Here is a 19370-nt window from a genome sequence, read left to right as displayed (position 1 = left end):
TCATCTTGCATGGTGTCAAATACGAAGGGAGCTTCGAGGCATATGCATATTATCTCAGAGAAGCATTTGATGAAGGAATCAAAGTGACTTAACTTGCGGAGGCAAAGTTAGGGTCAGAAGGCCTTGGCACAATGCAAAAGGATACAGAGGCAGGTACTCTTAAAGAATATGTCACAGTGCCGCCATTCGAGTTGCCATGAAGGAAGCCATGTCCATGGAGATTATGTTGGTGGGGGCAGAGGCCCAAATCCAAACAATAGTGTACCAATTTCAACGAAGTCGATGGACTTCAGGAGATGCTAAGCAATGGACCATCATAGAGTTGTGCTTCGTTTGAGTGTGACCCGAGAGCAGGTGGACGAATATCAATTGTCAAATAAGCGAACACAATCGAAGGTGGAAGAGGTCCTACGATATGTTGGCAGAGGCCACACATGGAGGGATCACAATGTGAGTTTATCCCACAATGATCAGAATGGAATAGAGATGTCATCAGGAGGTGACATAGTGCAGCGAACCGTGGTGGAATAGTTCGTGGCAATGTGATACACATGAAACTAGTCCCGCGAGGGATTGGATCATATAGAGGTATGATCGGGAGCTATTGAGAGCTCTACTTCGGTGAATAACTCGACAATAAGAAGGGCTATGGATTCAAGAAGTGAATGCCATGATACTATAAAGGCGGGTCTTCTATGCGTACACCGAATTTTACATCGGATGAAAGCTTTGGTCATCAGCATATAGGGGTTGTGTACCACCGAGGGAAAATTTTGAATATAAGTACCAATGAGTCTCATTGGGGGACTTGATCATGTAGGAGTATAATCAGAGCAGTTGGAGAGTTGGACTGCTCTAGAGCTCATATTCGCTTAAGGGAGCCTAGCAACTCAGAGGACAAGGCCGAGTAAGCAAACGTTGCTACCAAAGAAACCAAGGAGAAAAAAATTGACACGAGCCTTATAACATATAGTGGAGGCCATGCATAGGAGTTGCAGTTTGTCTTTCCATTAACCAAGGAGAATTGCTTAAAGAATACAAAGGTGTTGAAGCAAGTGGTCAAAAGGGGCGAATAAGCGACAATGAGCCCAAAGGGACTTAACTATCCAAAATCAAGCATCGATTAAAATGGAGGTAGATTTGGAGGAGTATCATAGTGCCGCAGAAGCAAGTCTACCGATCATGAAGAAAGAAAAGTAGATGCGATGTGACGGATAGTAAGGCCATGGGCATGGTAATACCATGGTACCATAAAGGCGAGACTTCCGTGAAGTCATCGATCCCTTCTTATGGAGGGAGAGCACTTGATCATGAAAGGGTCCGAGGAGGTAGAGAATGTAGAGGCAAACTCCAAGTACCGAGACAAGGCTGAAGGGTAGAGGCCAAGGAACTTCATAAGATCAGTGTTAATAAGCTTCTCATCAAGATAACCAAAAGTCTAGGACTTCAGGTCGATGCAAGAGTGCTCGACTAGGAATGAAATAGGCAGTATGCGATGCTATATCGTTACTACTTAGAGGAGTAGGCAGTAAAGATGATGATGAAGACTGTACAATCCTAGAGGCAACCAAAACTATTAGAGACTTGTTCAAAGTTGGGGTGAAAACTTTTTGCATTCCAAAAGTTTGATAACATTGAGAATATGAATCATAGTAGCTAACTCAACGCAATGAGTGCAAACACTTCGAGTGCTTTGGAAGTGTGAGTAAAGAGTGGATGAAGGCTAGTAACTAGTTCGATGCATAGAATACAACCCTTGAGACTGTGGGCAAAGTCAAGTAACCTTTGCATTCTCAACTCTTAAGAAAATGAGCGAAATCGAGTATCTCAATTCTCTTATTTATCTTGCAGAGAAGCTCTATATGGGTTTAAAGTCCCTCCGAAGAAACCTAATGAAAGACAATAATTGTCAAATCCTCACCAATAGTGATCAGTGCTATTGAGAGTAGATTATCTGCTTCATTTCCCAACAGAATGTTAATCGAAAGCAGAAGTGATACGAACCTATTTGGAAGTGACAACTAAATGAAAGAAAAATCAATGGACAAATTTTGCAGAGGAATGACCCAAAAACTCTAAAGTCTACAAGGCGATACTTATTAAAGCTGTAACAAGCATCCACCCAATTCAAGCGGTACGAGGCATTTGAGAGACTAGCATATACCAAGGATGATTTTTTCTTTCATTTGAGGGATCCACAAGAACTAACAGGGATAGATCAAAGTTTGACTATTCAACAATAACGGTGAAGTACATTTAGGAGCCAAGAGGCACATTGAAGTTGTAGTAGAAGATTGAAGACTTAACAAAAGTGAGGAGATACAACGTTTGTAAAGGCTTCGACGAGGACGTCGAAGGAATAAATGGAAGAGAATGTCACGGACAAAATTGTAAATGATGTGTTTGACATAATGCTCGTATATATTTGTATCTTTCAATTTTGTTTATACTTTGCTCAACATATAGCGGGCTGACAGTAGGCTTAACAACCCTATTTTGGTTGGCTTTGGTGGTTGCTTTAGGTTTCGAAGCGAAAGTTATGTTATATGGGCACTTGTGGATATTTCGGTCTGTAGTGGATTATTTTGAACCCTTTGTTCTGCGATCATTCAGAGCTTGTGAAGTCTATGTTTGTAATTTACATTAGCTATGAAGTGTTTGCTGAAATGATTACTTGTGGATCCTGAATGAAATGCTTTTTTAACTCATTTTCACTTTTATATGTCCTAAGAGACCATAGAAGGTTTCGGGGAGATTGACCTTTACGAACAGACACGCAAGGATATACCGCATGATTTCAAGAAAATCTAGCTAAGTTGGTGAAAAAACATTAAAATTATCTTTTTACCTTTTGTTTTTATATTTCTATCGATAAAACCGATATCGTTACGATAAATATATCTAAACATTTCATAACTATAATAATGATACCAATGTAATTTTTTAAAATATAAAAATCAGAACGTTAAAGGTATAATTAACCTCTCACTCATATTGATTTATCATAATATCTAGCAACTAAAAGGTATACCCCCTTAGATTGATTAATCAAAAGATCCAACAATTGAAATGTCAGTACACTATTGTTAGCATAGCAAAGCAATATGCTACTATATATTGGTTTTGTTAAGCGAAAATCCGATTATCCAAATAGAATGCAATGTGGAAACTTCCACCGACTGGAATCCTATTCCGTGTCTTTCTCACGAGGATGTCAAGGATAGCAAAATTAAAAAGATGTCGAATCTTGCAAGTTGCATCGTAGGCGCACCGAACAAAGAAAGCCCCACGGTGCCTAAGTTTGATGTAGTTAGCTTGAACATCAAGGTGTCAACAAAGACCGAGAATGACAAGCCAAATAGAATCTCCCTAAAACTGCACCTAAGACACTCATTTATAATACAACTGTTGGAACATTACATTCGCAAACAATGATGTCGGGCACAATTTCACATATTCGGCGACCTTCATAGAATTGTACTACGTCGAATCCAGAGAAATGAGGGCACGACAAAGTGGTCATGCCTTTTAACGCCTAGAGATCGTGATCACATCAGCCACATTCAACCAGGTTGCTCCACATGGTACTGAGGTGTTGTCAATCACCTAACACCCAGCTGTCAATCATCTTTGTGTTGGGGTGTTGGCCATGTCCCTAACAGCTATGCTATTGTCCATTTTGTTCATGGATCACTTGCAAAGATAAAACTACATCCAAAATTTTACTGTTCAAATGGATGATCACATATTTCAGACATAACTTTACATCACAAAGCACCCCCATGATCCAAATATACATTCATCTCGACACTCCTAATGAAAATACCAGTTACAATTGATGATATTATCTCACAAAGTACCAGTCTGATTAGCTCCTGCCACATACAAGTGAAGAAAAAATTGGGGATGGAGGATACCTGATTTCTGCAAAAGATACTGATGCCTGCAAAAATCTGATGCCAACAACAGGAGCTCGGCCGTTTCTAAAAATAAAGTATTCCTCGTGTGTCCACTTCTCGAGCAAAAACAAAAAATAAAAATAAAACTTTACATCACATACGAAAATATTTGCAGCTGCAATGTAACTATGTGACACCTGCAACCATAAATGTACACAAAGAAACGAAAACTATATATTGAGTTTAAAAAGTTGGAGATACAAGAAAATGATGTAATACTGAACAAGATATGAAACAGCATCAAGCATGAACAGACCATTTGATACTACAAAGAATGGACGTTGTGGCAGGGTAGCTACCTATAGCAATGACTGAAACAATGAAATTTCAGCGTTTTGGCATTCTGGTGATATGTGATTTGCTCTTCTCGATAGCTGACTTCCAGATAATATCATCCAGCTTGCTACAGAAGTTTTTATTAAACTGCGGATGAAGTGAACAACTGGTCACGTACTTCAAGAACACATGCAGAAATGGAAAAGGCCTAGACAGTGGGATGTAAGTTCATTTTAATTTTCAACTCATAGATACATTCTGGAAATAAAATATGCATGTTTCTGCAGCTTCATAATTGCTTCAACTTGCTAAATTGTCTTCAACATTTTTCTTCTCTTGCTGCATCTCAATTACCATACAGGTGAAAGTTTGTTTGACTTTGATGCAGTACACAAAATATGTATTCATTGAAGAACACCACAGAGATCAAATGGTTCGATAGTTCCCAGTTATAGTTCTCAGTCACAAGGTATAATAGCTTCAAGTTCTCATTGAAGATTTTTAATATTCTTATTTTAATCTTGTCTAAAATATTTGATTTCACTATCTACCATTTGGGAAAATTGCATGTTCATAACTTGCTTATATATTTTTGTGCCACTGTCCACCTGCTTTTAGCTTTGTTTATTTTGCTTGGTTTAGACTGCCCATTTCATGCTTGAATAGACCTGAATGCCAGCTTGAAATAAACCATGTATCACACTGCAAGACGATTGTGGTATGCCACCATCATATCAACATCACATGAGGTTTTGAATCCCACCTGTAGCCTCAATTTGCAGATCTTTAGAATCTCAATTACCTGGCTCTTTAGCAGATATGATGGCAGTTGTCTCATCTTGCTTGTTTATTCTGAGATTTATTGTCAAGACTCTAAGCTCTCTGGGTTGATCTTAGCCAAACCAAGCCAAGGTCAACAAGTTCATCTTCAGCTTGTTTGTGGTTTGCTTAATTAAGGCTAAAAAGCCCATGCGGCTAGGCCCTAGTCTGGCACAATTGGGGCTTGACTCCATGAATTGAACCAACTCAAGCCTATTATCAGTCCTAGTCTCCATTGTTTTATTTGGCTGCATTATTGAAATTCCAACCTGGGATTTCCATATTCGAATCTCCTTTTCATGTTTTGTTGGCCATTGGGTACCACAAGAATCCAAATCCTTGACTAACATCTCTAAGTTGCCTATTTACTGGTGGGAAAAGAGGGTGTTGGCTTGAAATCCTCATATTTCAAAGGAAATATCCAAGGAATCTCCAAAGCAGACAAAGCCTTAATAGTTTGAAATTTGAATCCCTTCTGCCACATTGAATAACAAATACTAAAAAAATGAATAGTGAGTATGTATGCTTAAAGAAACAAAACAGAAGATACAAGAATGGCATTTATCCTATTCACTTAAAGGTTAATCTCGGACAGCAGGCAATTAAGACTAACCTTGAGATAATCTGCTGCTTCTCCTGCTGCTCTCTGAATTTCCACCATTAAAAACGATGGAGCTATTTCAAAGATCTGATTCAATTTCCAGGAAAAAGAAATCAAATGAATATAACAGAACGTTCAATGCATCACCAAAACACTATATGCTAACAACGGTTGTACACATTAGAAAATAAAGTAGCTAACTTACTTCTATCATAACTGAAAGATGAGTGGCTTTATTTGCTGTGAGGCCTTCTACCCTCATCTGCAGATTGGCATCACATCAGAGATTGGGAAGTAAACATCCAACTATCTGTAGGTTCACTAACATTACAACCACTAAAAAAGATGAACAGAGTCAAATACAAATTGCATCTAAAGAGTGATCAACAAAAAAAAAATAAACAAATATAATGACGGCCACTTTTTTTGCCTTCCAGTATATTAACAGTAGTGCTGTTTTGAACAACTAATTATTCATTTCCCATCTAGGAAGCATGTGTATTGATCTAAAGATGGTCCAATTAACAACGAAACTTTTACTAAATAACATAAGCACAAGGATTTAGCAGAAAGTCCTCAAGAATAATTGACCAGCCATCTTTCTTCATTAGCATCTTACATGTACCTATCAACTCCTGCAGTTGAACAAGAACTTCCAGAGCACTAGGAGCAGAATGGAGTTGGACAATGTTAGAATTATTTTAGATAAGCATCTAATCATCTCAAATTATATTATTCTTGTTATAACATGATTAACAAAAGTAGCAATTTCAATTATTGGAGAATATTACAAATGGATTGACAATTCTTACTTATGTATATGTTCTATAATCTGATAAGTGATAACTACAATCCATTCTTGAGGTCTTATTTGAACTAAGAACAATTCAAAATGGAAATATAATTCAGTAATGAGAGAAAACTGTTGTAAGCTAAGTTTCTAGATACTATGAACACAGGTAAAGCTGCAAATCAAATTAATAAGTCTTTTAATGCACATAGAACAGCAACCATTCCAAATCAGTGACTCAGTAACGTATCACCTTATAATTACGAATGTGAGTCTTAAAGCCCATTGATTGTGCAACAACCTCCATGCTTGACAAGACAACTCTAGCCGATTTGCAAGATAGGAAGCGGGTTTCGTGTCTTGTATAATCCTTCAAAAAAGATTCATAATTCAAGTCGCATAGGGGAATGTTATTATGAGAAAAACTAAATGTCATTATGTATATGGTTTCTTAAAGATGGTATCATCAATTGTTAGCAGCAAGAAAATCAAGAACTCAAAGATGATGATGTATGATCGATTGCTACATTGCACAGAAGGACAATGGCCTTTGAGTTGCAAGGAACATGACAAATATATGAAGAAATCAAATTGCAGATATAACTGTTAATTTAAGAACAGAGAATATCAGGAGCAGAAGAGGGAATCGAGTGCAAACAGTTGATAAATAGAGCCCTAGATCTGCAATCATATGCATCTATCCTTGAAGTCAAGCATCTTGGAATATCTGCAATCAGAGATACAATGCAAAAAGCCTAATATTCTATAGCATGCACATAACACCTATTAGAAGATGTGAAAAGTTGTCAGTCAGATCCCAAAGAAACTCTAAGCTTGTCAATATCCTCTAAGAACCATCTGAATACCTCCTATCTCTTTTATCTACCTTTTTTTAACTCATTTCCTCTCCTTGTATGGTTTTCTCATATCAACTGGTTAGGTAAGACAACCCAATGTGTTTGGCACTTCGCTTGTGACATGAAATTCATGTCCAAGGACTATAGCAAGAACAAAGAATAGTGGGCATTTTGTTCTCAAATTAACCTGGGCTTCTACATTATTAATGCAATCTACTTTAATATGTAGGCCTATTTACAATTAAAATAACATGAACCTAACACCAAGATAAACAGCTTCTCAGGCGATCTAAGATACTTAAGTAAGATCATTCAGAAAAAAGGTCTGGTACTCATCTTACAAACTTTGGTTGTCTAGACCGGCCAATTACATCTCATTGCCATGATATAACTCTTATCTTGGGTCTGATCATGTGAAGATATATCTCTTTATCCAATTACAAAGTCCAAAAAATACTAACTACACTAAAAGAACATCATCTAAAATTGCATCCATGATCAGAAATTAATTATAAGAAACTAAATATTATAGAAATATTACAGAAAACAGAGCCATATGATATGGTATAGTTGATGTAAATAAAGTCATGGATCAGTTTCACAAATTGTATTGTTGATTACTGATCATTGGAAGAAAGTAAATCAAGCAAGATGGAAACAATAATGAAATAAAAATCTATGTATTTGTGTTTGTAATAGCCCCCAAATGAACCTGCATAAAGCCACGTACCTGCCTTCGGTCAAATAATGCTGAAAGATTCAGTCCTTGTGAGAGAATTATAAGATCAAATGCATTGAGATTCAGCGGACCCAACTCCTCATTCCTAGATTGCTCACTTGCCTGCTAATAGACCCAAAATCTCTAATAAGAAATGTGCACAATATTGCCATGGATTACATCGAGCTATTTACCAATGAGAAGAAATGCAACTAAGGAACAAATAGGAAAGCAACACAATAAACCATGGCAAGCATCTTGGGAAATACCTCAGGGTCATCAAAAGCAGCAAACACATCATCGAGGTTAATATCCTCAGTTTCCACCTCACTAACAGGCACATAATTTTTCTTGAACCAGTCATCATTTCTGACCTCTTCTATTCTCATACGCTGCACAAGTATGAAGAATGTAATTAGTGTTACATGGATAAGAATAAGCTACAATTGTCCGTTTGAATCATGAAAACAACATAGCTATCAACTTAAAAAATAGTGAATGTTCACATCACAAAGTTGCACAATAAAGAGAAGAAAGATTCCCCTCCTCATGCAGTCAAGCAGCTCTCTCAAACATTTTACAACATCCAAGCATTTACAAAGATGCTTAATTCTATCTTATTAAAATATGTTCACATATCCCAGTCTCAAGAAACATTCTATGAATATTTACCCTAGAGCAAGATAAGGTGCAAATGATGACATATATATAACTGACGAGGTTGTTGGTGACTTTGTACCATATTTGACAGTCATTCTTAGCAATTCTAAAAACTCAATGACCCAATAAGTGATTGTTGCTATCATTTCTAATTCATAATCCATAGTTTAGCTAGCATTGGCAGTTAGAGGCATTTCATTCATTTTCTTGGGCAGAAATATATATTCATTGTTGTATAATCCAATGTCCAACTATGCAAATACATAAAACTCAAGCACTACACCCTAGAGTCTGATGGGAACTTGATCACCAGAAGGAATTAGGAAAGACAACACAGGTCAAAATATTAGTTCTTCTGTCTCCAGACAATGTTTTATCTCTAAACAGTATGAGGCCTCCCAGACAATAGCAACAAGACAAAACATTATTCTGAAAGGTGACCTATCAGGTGGCCCATAATGCATTTCTTTGATGCCCAAACAATAATCAATAGCTCAGTTAGGCTTTAGCCAACAAAGGCTTCTCCAGGTTAGCCAACATTATTTTAAGGTTGATAATTTGGATCCATGGCTCAAGCCTCAAGCTTTAAAAAGAATGATTAAATTATTTTCTGTATTATTTGTCTACTGTGCTTGTTTCCATAAGTAAAAGCTTAGAAACCAATTTTCGAAGCACATTTGCTAAATGTGTTTATATTCATATATTGTTTTACATTCTTGAATGAAACATGCAAAATCTGTGAAGTTCATAAAATTCTAATAATATTTTTTAACTTTTAATTTTTAAAATATATATAGAATATGTTGAAGTGAGGATTAGTCTCTCAATTTCTCGTATTCATAGGATTAGTGAACTATTCATGTATTCTTTAGGATCTAACGAATTGCTCAGCCATTCCCCAAATTGGACAAATTGTTCATCCCACCAAATGTCAAGAGGCACAAACTAAGACACACATACCTCGGCACAAAATGAGATGATCTGCTGATATCCTATCAGCAAGATTTGTAATTTCATACCGTACCAGAGTTTCGATGCCAGTTCGGTATGGTACGATATAAGTATATCGAGCGGTACATTTCGATATATTTCTCAGTATATATATATAAAACGATGACGACGACAGGAGCACTCGGTTTCCCTGCGCAAAGGGAAAAGCGATGTCACCTCAGTTTCCCTGCGCAAAAAAAAACAGAGAAAGGCGACGTCGTCGAAGCGACATCGCTCGGTTTCCGCACAAAAAAAAACAGGGAAAGGCAGCGTCGCCGAGGTGACTTGCCCAGTTTCCCTGCGCAAAAACAAAAGAGGCATCGCCTCGCTCGGTTTCTTATGTTGGGGAGAAGAAATCGCTTCTCCCGTGACGTCGTCGAGGCTTCATCGCCGCACCGGATCTCCAGGTTTTCTTCTTTCTTCTCCATCACCAACCTCTTTCTTCTCCCTTTCTTTCTTCTTCGTCACCGATCAATGCTACAGCCCAGTAGCAGACAGTTCGTGTACCGATCTGTTGACAAACCAGTACATACCGCCCGGTACGAGTGGTATTATTCGAAATTAAAAACCTTGCCTATCAGTATGGTACACACCAATTGGTACATCTTGATATGACTAGCGTAGGCAAACCTTACGTTTCACCTCAGGGTCCATTCAGGTTTGTACTCACGGTGACCTTTAAGTGTTGACTAACAAACATACTTTTGGAAAACAAAGCATAAACAAATACAAAAATGAACATGTTTTTTAAAGAGCGAAATCAAAACAATGCCAATTATGCCCTTAATTTAGTTTTATTATATTTATTTTAATAGTAATAGATAGTTCCATATTTTTTCAATGATTGTCAAAACAAGTCATGTTGCTTATCAGATACTTAACCAAACTATGCTACAACAACAAGAAGTTGCACCTACATGGATCTTTAGCTGCCATTGAGCTATATACAAAGCAATATCCTTCGTTAAACTAAGAACATAAATATTTATTTGTATTTTCTAAGGTCTTTTTAGGACTCCCCCTACTACTTTCCACACTATTAATATTAATTGCCTCAATCTTTTTTTAACTACCACATCGATCGGTCTCCTTAGCACATGTAACCTGCAGTATCTATGCCAAATAACAGATGCCATTACAGGTGTAACCTGCAGTATCTATCCTATAAAAAAACAAATATACAACTGAGCCACAGACAAATATACAAATAACAAACTCCTCTCAAACATGTGTAACCAGTATTATCCATCCCATAACAGGTAAAATATCTCTACAGAAAATAAAAGGTATGTGGTCATTGGTCTGCTGGTCTAAATGAATACTCGCAAACAAAGTAAGAGGAAACAACTACTTACAGTCTCAGGGTTAGGATCCAGAATTTTACATAGAAGGGATTTTGCACCGATGGAAAACCACGAAGGACAAGAAAATTCTGCTTTCTCAATCTGTATGTAGTTTTTAAAACAAGACCAAATAAAAGTTTAGAACAATAAACCACATAGAATACCTGACATATTTAACTTTAGAAGAAACTGACATTAAAAATCAGATAATAACTAAGCAGAACATCATGTTTAGACTTTAGATACAAGTACAACTATATACAATTATCTAAGTCTTGCAGAAGTTATATGATAATGTCATAAAAAATAGGCATACAATTAGAAGTGCAAGGCTTTTCATGTTTGTTAAGTTTTAACGATATCCTACTAAACAGCACAAGAAGAAAGAAGGCCCAAAACTGTAGAATATGGAGTAATAGCACATTTTCTGTATATCTAAAAAAGGTTGAGAGACATTAGATACTTTGCAATTTGCACGATCTAACAGCATATAAATGGTTCATGTAGCAAAATTAGGATGGACGCTTAGTCATCTCTCTTCTCGCTTCTTAATAAAAAATTATAAAGATAAACTATTCCACTATCAATTCTTTCATAATTTCACCAAATTTGTAGATGGGCATGAAGCCATGAACTGAAGTATTATTACTTTAGGAAAATATCCCAATCATGCCAATGAAAGAACAAGCAAGGTAATATGTGTAAAGAATGCTGGTGTGTTTGTTGTGCATGCTGATATGTGAGTACATATTGGTGCTTACCAAACCAGATCAATGCACAACATGCTCCTGCATGCATCGGTTTTGCTATATTACATATAACCTAGCCTGTCGAAAACAGGCACAATACATGGATCACACATGGTATTCTACCATGCCTGTTGATACCTGGCAGGCTGGCACATGATATTTGATCCCTTCTTTCTAAGTTGTCATCTGTTAAACTATGTTTGCATCACAGTTGCCATATTTTATCAAAATTCTAAACATTCAGTAGCATAGCTCGGAACACTAATTGTTGAACAAACCAAGTACATATGCGTTAGGTGATCAATAGATTAACTAGAAAGAATATGAAGGAAGTAACTCATGTTAAAAGCATTATACAAAAAAAAAAAATGCCGCGTCATTTGGCCAGTCATGTTTGTGTCATATTTTGTTGTGATTTTCTGACATACAGGCTTGGCATATCAATATATCAAATATGTGTTAAAGCAACCCACAGATTTCAGTGTACTATTAATATTATAATGCTATTTTTGCTCAAAGATGATGCTGATTGTGAAAGTTCACCACAAGGCATGATCAGACCCAGAGTTGCAACCGCATTCACACGGCTTTTGAAAATCATATTGAAGGCACTGCTTGTCAAGGTAAATTACTATAGTTCATATAACTTTTCAACCTTACACTAGTTTTCATATTCCTTTATTTTTAAATAACAGAACAAGAATTGCTGAGATACAGAACATGACACACCTGGTTTAAGCATACCCACTTGGTATGCCAGGAATATATTGCTCACAAATAGCATGACACAGACAGCACAAATTGGCCCAAAATACTATAGAGAATAAATAAAAATTGCACTGACAGTATGTAATGCTTTGCATACTCCAAATATGTGAGTCACATAATAAGATTGTCACTGTTAACATCAATGTCAAAAATCAGTCCAGAAATCAGACTCCTCACATACAAGCCAGTGAAACATCGGAAAACACTAGAAGACAAGGTTCCTAAGATGACGACTGCATGTGTATATTATATGAAATCACATAAGATTAAATTCAGGGAACAAGGTCACAATTGTAAAACAAAAAAAACAAAAAAGGAAAACGAAGCAAAGTTCAAGCCACTTATTAGATTTTTTTTTTCACTTCAAAGATATGAACATCATGCTATGGAATAAGTTACAAATAAGCATCCAAACAAGAACAAATAATTTAAAATTAAAGTACATGATTCTAGACCTCCTCTAAAAGGAAGTAAGGAATTAAATTATAGAACTTAAGCAATTAAGAACCCAACAAGAAGGTTTCCTAAACAAATCAAACCACGCCGTATGTAAAAATAGCTAAAGAAAACTTGCATACCTTGCTATAAAGAGTAGTCAAATCAACTTCATCAAATGGAAGATATCCTGCCAATAAAACATAAAGAATGACCCCACATGACCAGATATCAGCAATGGCACCATTATAGCCCTTATGACTGAGTACCTGATGCACAATGTTCATTCATGGAATTATTAGACATCAGTGCTACATAACTAGCAAGAGATCAAAAAGAAGTCATGAACATGTAATTAAAAAAAAATACCAGATATATCAATGAAAACATGTAAAATTCTAAAAAAATTGAGGCTTGAGAAGGTTATTGGGAACAGCTATAATATGAATGGTATATTGACACAAATTATGCCAAAAGTGAAATCATCGTTTATGAGTTGCAATTGAAAAGAACAAACAGGAAGCCATGAGAAACCCAAAATAACATGGAATGACAGCATCTGTAAACTTTTTAAGTTTATTAAGTCATAACTTTCAATAAGTTTTCAAGGTATCATTCATGGATCAGTGGATGTTGTTGCCTGTTGGAACATCCAATAATCCATCAAAGTCATCAATAAACAAATTCTTTGATCTAATTTTAATATTTTGGAACATAGCAAATATAATTTTTTTAACTTTTGCTATTGATAGAACAAGGTATGCAAATAAAAGTCTGGGCGCTTAGGTGATCACCTAGGCACTCTTGGGATCCTAGATGGTCATACAGTGGACAGAAGCTAATGTTGTGCAAACAAGCTGACACCTAGGGAATCACCAAGGCAGATTAATGTCATCACCAGCTTTGGATCAAGTACATAAACAAGTCAAACCAAGCCCATTCCTGTGGCATCAATCCATTACTGAAGTAGTCCTCAAGATAACAATTGTATATATATTTGACTGTGACCACAGGGCACATAATGCCCTTTTACCAGCTTAATTTTGTCGGATGTCACTGATGAAGGATCGATAGAGGGCAGGCATATAAGTTTATCATACTATCTCTCCAACATGCATGGTCTGACGAACCAATTGCCTTGCTTCACAAGGACAAACTCTTGAAGATACATATTTCATCATCATGTGAATGCCTTCATTTCCTCTAATAAATCAGTGTTTTCTTTAAAATGCTTTTCTCTCATTATGTTCCACTCCTTCCTCTATGTTTCTGTTACCTGGGACATCGGCCAGTTGTCCAGGGAATAGATAGATTTAGACCGCTTCATACATGCACAGAATTACTTGACCTAACCCACTTAAATGTGATTATTGATAGTTGGACACATAAGATTAGCAGGTTCGCTTGATTATCATCTTCCATGGCAATAGCATAGAAATTCTAGAGGATTGTCTCTGTAGTACAACCCAACTAATAGATACCATATTTTGTAAGGAGTATTAGCATTTCTGTCAGTTGACTCGGTTCCTGTTGAACATCAAGCCCTAACATTTGCAGTCAGAATAAACTGCCAAGGTGCTCCTCGTGCGTATAAGATTACCTGCAACCCATTTTAGGTCAGGCTGCAAACAAGATTGCAGGATTATCTTCCTTACATGTCAAGCAGGTGAAATATCTTGTATATATCATAGAGAATTAAACAATTTAAAGTGAAGGACATTTGCCTTTCCCAGCAGAGAGTTGGGAGATTCAGAGAGCCTACGAAATATCCAACCAAGGTCAAATATGTTTATATAGACAGGATTTTTTCCCTTCATGCCACATCAGTTGATATCTAAAGATTTCTATGGCTGATGAAATTTATAAATTCAAGTTTGTTTCTGCTTTTTCCTCGATGCATAAAATTAGTCCAAATTCACTAATAATCTGGTAATCTGCATGATAATTTTATTACACTCTTTTACCTGTTTTTCATCCTAAATAATTTTTTATTTCTTGATAATGCTTTCTCTTGCTCAAATTTAAAGTTCCATGTTCCATGGATTTTAACATCTTCTGCTTTTGTATATAAGCTACTAGTCCAACAATGGATATATTTAAACCTTAGATTAATCCAACATCAAGGTTATCAAATAAAACATGGCACATTGCTATTAGCTATATCATATCTTGTACAATATCACTTCATGAAATAACAAGTAGGTTAGATACAAGTAACTGCTAGCTCCATGTAACCTGAATTAATAAAAATAACCTAACTTAAAGGTAACTGACTGGATATATTCAAGGAATGCCAACTAAACCTAATTTAAAGATGGCTAAGACAAATATTCACAATCATACCTCTGGGGCAACATAATTAGGAGTTCCACAAGTAGTGCGGAGAAGGCTAACTCCCTGAACAGAGATTAAGAAAAAAGGCATAAGAAATTTAATTTGGTAATCACTTCCGAGAAGGAATCTCAAAAAAACGTACCTGCACAGGCATGGCACTGAGACCAAAATCTGAAATTTTAAGATTTCCTTGCGAATCTAGGAGGAGGTTTTCAGGCTGCATATGAAATTAGGCAACTTTAAGAATTTCATGCAAGAGAACTTTCACAACATTCTTCTGTAAATCCAGCAGTTTAACACCTTCAAATCTCGATGATAGACGCCCTTGCTGTGGCAATACTGCACCCCATCAATAAGTTGCTGGAAATATCTACGTGACTCAGCTTCACTAAGTTTTCCATGATGAATCTGCAGATATCTGACTTGTCACCAAAAGAATAGTGTATGCATACTAAGTAAAAATCAACTGAATCATACAAAAAAAAAAAAAATAGTGCAAGATATTAAGTCCCAATTATATAGGGTTGACATAGATAAAATATCACTGTATAATAAATTGTGCAAGCACAAAAAAGTCTACAAATTAAATATTCATTCAAAGTAAAATGGAAGCTCAAAAGCTACAGCAGAAACTGGTGTATAGATTTCGGAATTAGTAGAAGTTCGTAAAGCAGTTTGCAACTTTGAGGCCTTACAATCTTATCAAACAATTCGCCGCCGGTAATAAATTCAAGGATTATATATATCTTGGTCCGGCTTGCCAACACCTACATGCGACAGAATCATGGTCACTTTTCAGGAGGTACGAAAAGAAAATTGCAGAAAACAGAGAAAGGGACGAAACATATGTAAGAAATTGATCGTGAAATCGAAGTCATACCTCGTGGAGGCGAACGACATAAGGATGCCTCACCAGCTTCATTATAGAAATCTCCCTCTTAATCTGCACGGAACAGTGAAAAGAAAGCACCTTAAGCGATTACGATAGAGCAGATCGATTCCAAAGATCCATCATCTTTTCTCCTCGTAAGAGAACAACCGAAGAGGAGGGAGAGACCTGGTCGACCATGTTGTGCTTGATGATGGTGGCACGGTCAAGCACCTTCATGGCGACGCTCTCGCCGGTCTCCGTGTTCTGCGCGAACTTGACCTTGGCGAAGGTGCCTTCTCCGATCGTCCGCCCCACCTCGTACTTCCCCACCCGCCGTAGCACAACCATGGCTCCCCTCCTTTGCTTGCACGCAACCTGTTCGCTTCGCGGCCTCGCCTTCTCTCTAACGACACGATCCGAGAAACGACGGGTTCGATTCAGAGGGGATCTACATAGTAATGGTGGGAAAGGGAAAGGAGGGCGTAGAGAAGCACCAAAGGTCTTTCGGTGGAGGAAGATAAAGTGATGAAGAGAGAGATAGGAAACCGGCGCTTGGCTCGCGTCGGAAGGCACCAAACACAGTGCACGAACCGTGCAGAAAGCTTGGGCTTATGGGATCGCCTGTACTAACCAATTCACGGTCGACAAAAAATGCGGCATCGCATATTGTATCTTGTGGGCCCACAAAATTAATCTACCAATAAGAGAGTGCCTTCCGTATCTGACGGTTCACTATTCACATAAAGCAAAATGCAATGCAAAATTGCATACATACCCCTCCGAAGTCGGTGATACATGTATTTTTCTTAATTATTTTTTGGTTTTATGTATATATATATATATATATATATATATATATATAACTTCAAATCTAGTTGAGGTATTTTATGATAATAATTTCTATGATAATAAAAATATCAAAAGCATTTGAGGTATTTTATGACTTATATTTTATCTAAATTAACATGCAAACATAACACACGGCTAAAACATTTATCTTATGATAGTATATCTAAAATCTCATATTCATTATTTGATATTTAGATTTACTCCATTTGCTTAATCAAGATCGAATCATTGCTTCACAATAGATTAAGATAAAAAATAAGTATTATGGTCATATTTAAATTCGGACTCCTTAATAGTTAATCGAATACAATATTAGATTTTGTGAAATTTGTAGTCCAGTCTATTGTTCTTCTTATTCTCAGAAGGTGATTGTTCCTTCATGACTTATATAATCATAATTTATGTCATGGATATAAAAGGGAAAATGTAAATTAATCCTCCTGTATTACCGAGAGTCTCATGTACTAAAAGCATTAACCTCAATTAGACAGAGGGTAGTCACGAGACCTTCAAAATTCCCATTAGGTTTAGCTAATTGAATGAATACAGATTTATATTTGATCCATGAAGGTTTAAATCTTGATAATATACCCGTTAAAGAGGTCAAATTTGATCATTAGCCCACGGTAGAGGGCTTGAATGATGTGTCCGGCTGTGTGGTTTATTTAAATAAATCAATAGAAACAAATATTACTTATTATACAGATATCGAGTGATATATGTATGTCGATCGGAATTTTCTTAATGGGTTTGGACCCGAGATCCAATACCGAAACGAATCCGCGTTCTCTCTCCTCGTCGAGCATCCGCTCGGTCCAACGGCTTCATTTAATAGAGATGGGCCCCACGTAAAAGTAGCTCTGATTGGTGATGGCATTTGATGGAGATGGGTCCCATCCCGACGCATCAGTGATATAATGTGTCGGTACCAATTATGCGACATCATTGAGTTCCTTTTGGACGGACGATGATGCGTGTTACAAAGAGGCGATCGAAAGGAAATCGTTCCCAGTATTCTTATAGATATTGGTAGTTAGAAGAATGCATATTTGCATGGGACGCGGTGCTCCAATCCATCCTTGTATACTTTTTATTTTATTTTAATTTACAACATAGTATTATATATTTTTATTTAATTTATTTTAATAAAAATTAAATACACAAATATCGAATTATAGATTAATAATAAACGGTCAAGTTGTTCTCTAGCTAAGTTAGTTAACATCTTTTAAATTATCTGATAATTTTTTTTTAATTTAAAATTTGTAATTTACTTAAACTATACTGTGTTAACTCGTCAGACATTAATCAACTCGATTAAATTATGCTAATTAATTTAGTCAGCAAGAATTTCTTGACTACTGATACAAAATAGTAGGATCAATACAAATTATTAATTATATTATTATACGTGTAAATGAGTTAATTCGGATTGAGGCACAACTCTTTTTTTTTGTTTTTTGTTTTTTGTACGACATCTAACATAATTCCAAAAATATTATTTCAAATGTTCTTTCATCCCTTTTAGATATAATAATAAAAAATTCAATGAATATAATTAATCAATTAAAGTACAAAATAGGACGTCACAAAAAAACTGATTTGGTAGATATCTTTGTGATTGTTATTCTTCATATCTGCCTCCAACATAATAATCGCCATAGTGATTACAGTCAAACTCGATGATCACAAAGAGAGTCAAAAACAGTGGGCGATAATGACAAACAAGGGACTCTAAATCCAAAGTGAAGACCACATCATGTAGTTTTTGTTTGACCACCTGATTCGAGGTTAGCTCATTCTGAATTAAAAATTGTCTGAAATCCTATTCCAAGCGCAACTTCTCCGTGGACTACTGTTAACTCCATCCGGCCATTCGTAGCTCACAACGTGATTATATACGGGATGATAGGGCTAGTAGTTAGCTTTATGATTTTTATATTTTTAAAAATTATATTGAGATTCTTATATTTATAAAAATAAAAAAATTTATCTTATTTATTCTCACGTTATAAATCCTGTTGACAAAAATACGATACGTGATTAGTAGTAAACCGAAATGGGATAGAGTCAGCATATATTTAGTGATAAACCTTGGTATTTTCGTCAATATAATCAACGACGTGAGTAGAAACTAGATTAATTTTTTTTATAAGTATAGAGATCCCAATATAACTGTTGAAAGTATAAGGACTAAGATATTAAATGAAGCTAATTAATTGACCCTGTGATAATATAATAGTTATCATAGTAATTATTTAAAAAAAAAATTCTACTTATATCATAAAATTGTTCTTTAGATTTAACTTATTATAAATATCTATCAAATTATTGTTATTGAGATTAATTAC

At 36.0% G+C, this 19370-nt stretch overlaps 1 protein-coding gene across 6 annotated transcripts; it reads right to left on the bottom strand.

Moving 5' to 3' along the window:
- Positions 1-3694: 3694 nt before the first annotated feature.
- LOC103981348 (CBL-interacting protein kinase 8) lies at positions 3695-16728 on the bottom strand. Of its 6 annotated transcripts, none has more exons than XM_009398054.3 (15): positions 16357-16728; positions 16180-16242; positions 15995-16066; positions 15600-15707; positions 15442-15516; positions 15309-15362; positions 13109-13234; positions 11026-11115; positions 8290-8412; positions 8033-8143; positions 6699-6815; positions 5861-5917; positions 5668-5742; positions 4259-4382; positions 3695-4096 (listed from the first exon to the last, which is right to left on the bottom strand). In XM_009398054.3, exons 1-14 carry the CDS (start codon positions 16516-16518, stop codon positions 4287-4289), a joined length of 1329 nt encoding a protein of 442 aa, XP_009396329.2. In that variant the 5' UTR covers positions 16519-16728; the 3' UTR covers positions 3695-4096; positions 4259-4286. The 6 variants fall into 6 exon arrangements, 5 of the variants coding, with proteins under 5 accessions (XP_009396329.2, XP_009396328.2, XP_009396326.2 ...); XM_009398053.3 differs by having other exon boundaries at positions 3695-4012; positions 8033-8146; positions 16357-16727; XM_009398051.3 differs by having other exon boundaries at positions 8033-8146; positions 16357-16726.
- Between the last annotated feature and the right edge of the window lie 2642 nt (positions 16729-19370).

Source organism: Musa acuminata, chromosome BXJ3-4 (genome assembly GCF_036884655.1).
Source record: "Musa acuminata AAA Group cultivar baxijiao chromosome BXJ3-4, Cavendish_Baxijiao_AAA, whole genome shotgun sequence".
Classification (NCBI taxonomy): domain Eukaryota; kingdom Viridiplantae; phylum Streptophyta; class Magnoliopsida; order Zingiberales; family Musaceae; genus Musa; species Musa acuminata.
This window is presented reverse-complemented; position numbering and strand designations above follow the sequence as displayed.

Excerpts from the sequence above, each read along its gene's own strand:
- LOC103981348 (XM_009398053.3), bottom strand. The coding sequence starts at position 16,518 with ATGGTTGTGCTACGGCGGGTGGGGAAGTACGAGGTGGGGCGGACGATC. Across the intron at positions 8,413-11,025 it reads TGGATCCTAACCCTGAGACT|CGTATGAGAATAGAAGAGGT; the intron begins GTAAGTAGTTGT and ends ATACTTGTGCAG. Across the intron at positions 4,383-5,667 it reads AAGCAGCAGATTATCTCAAG|TTTAATAAAAACTTCTGTAG; the intron begins GTTAGTCTTAAT and ends CTTCATCCGCAG.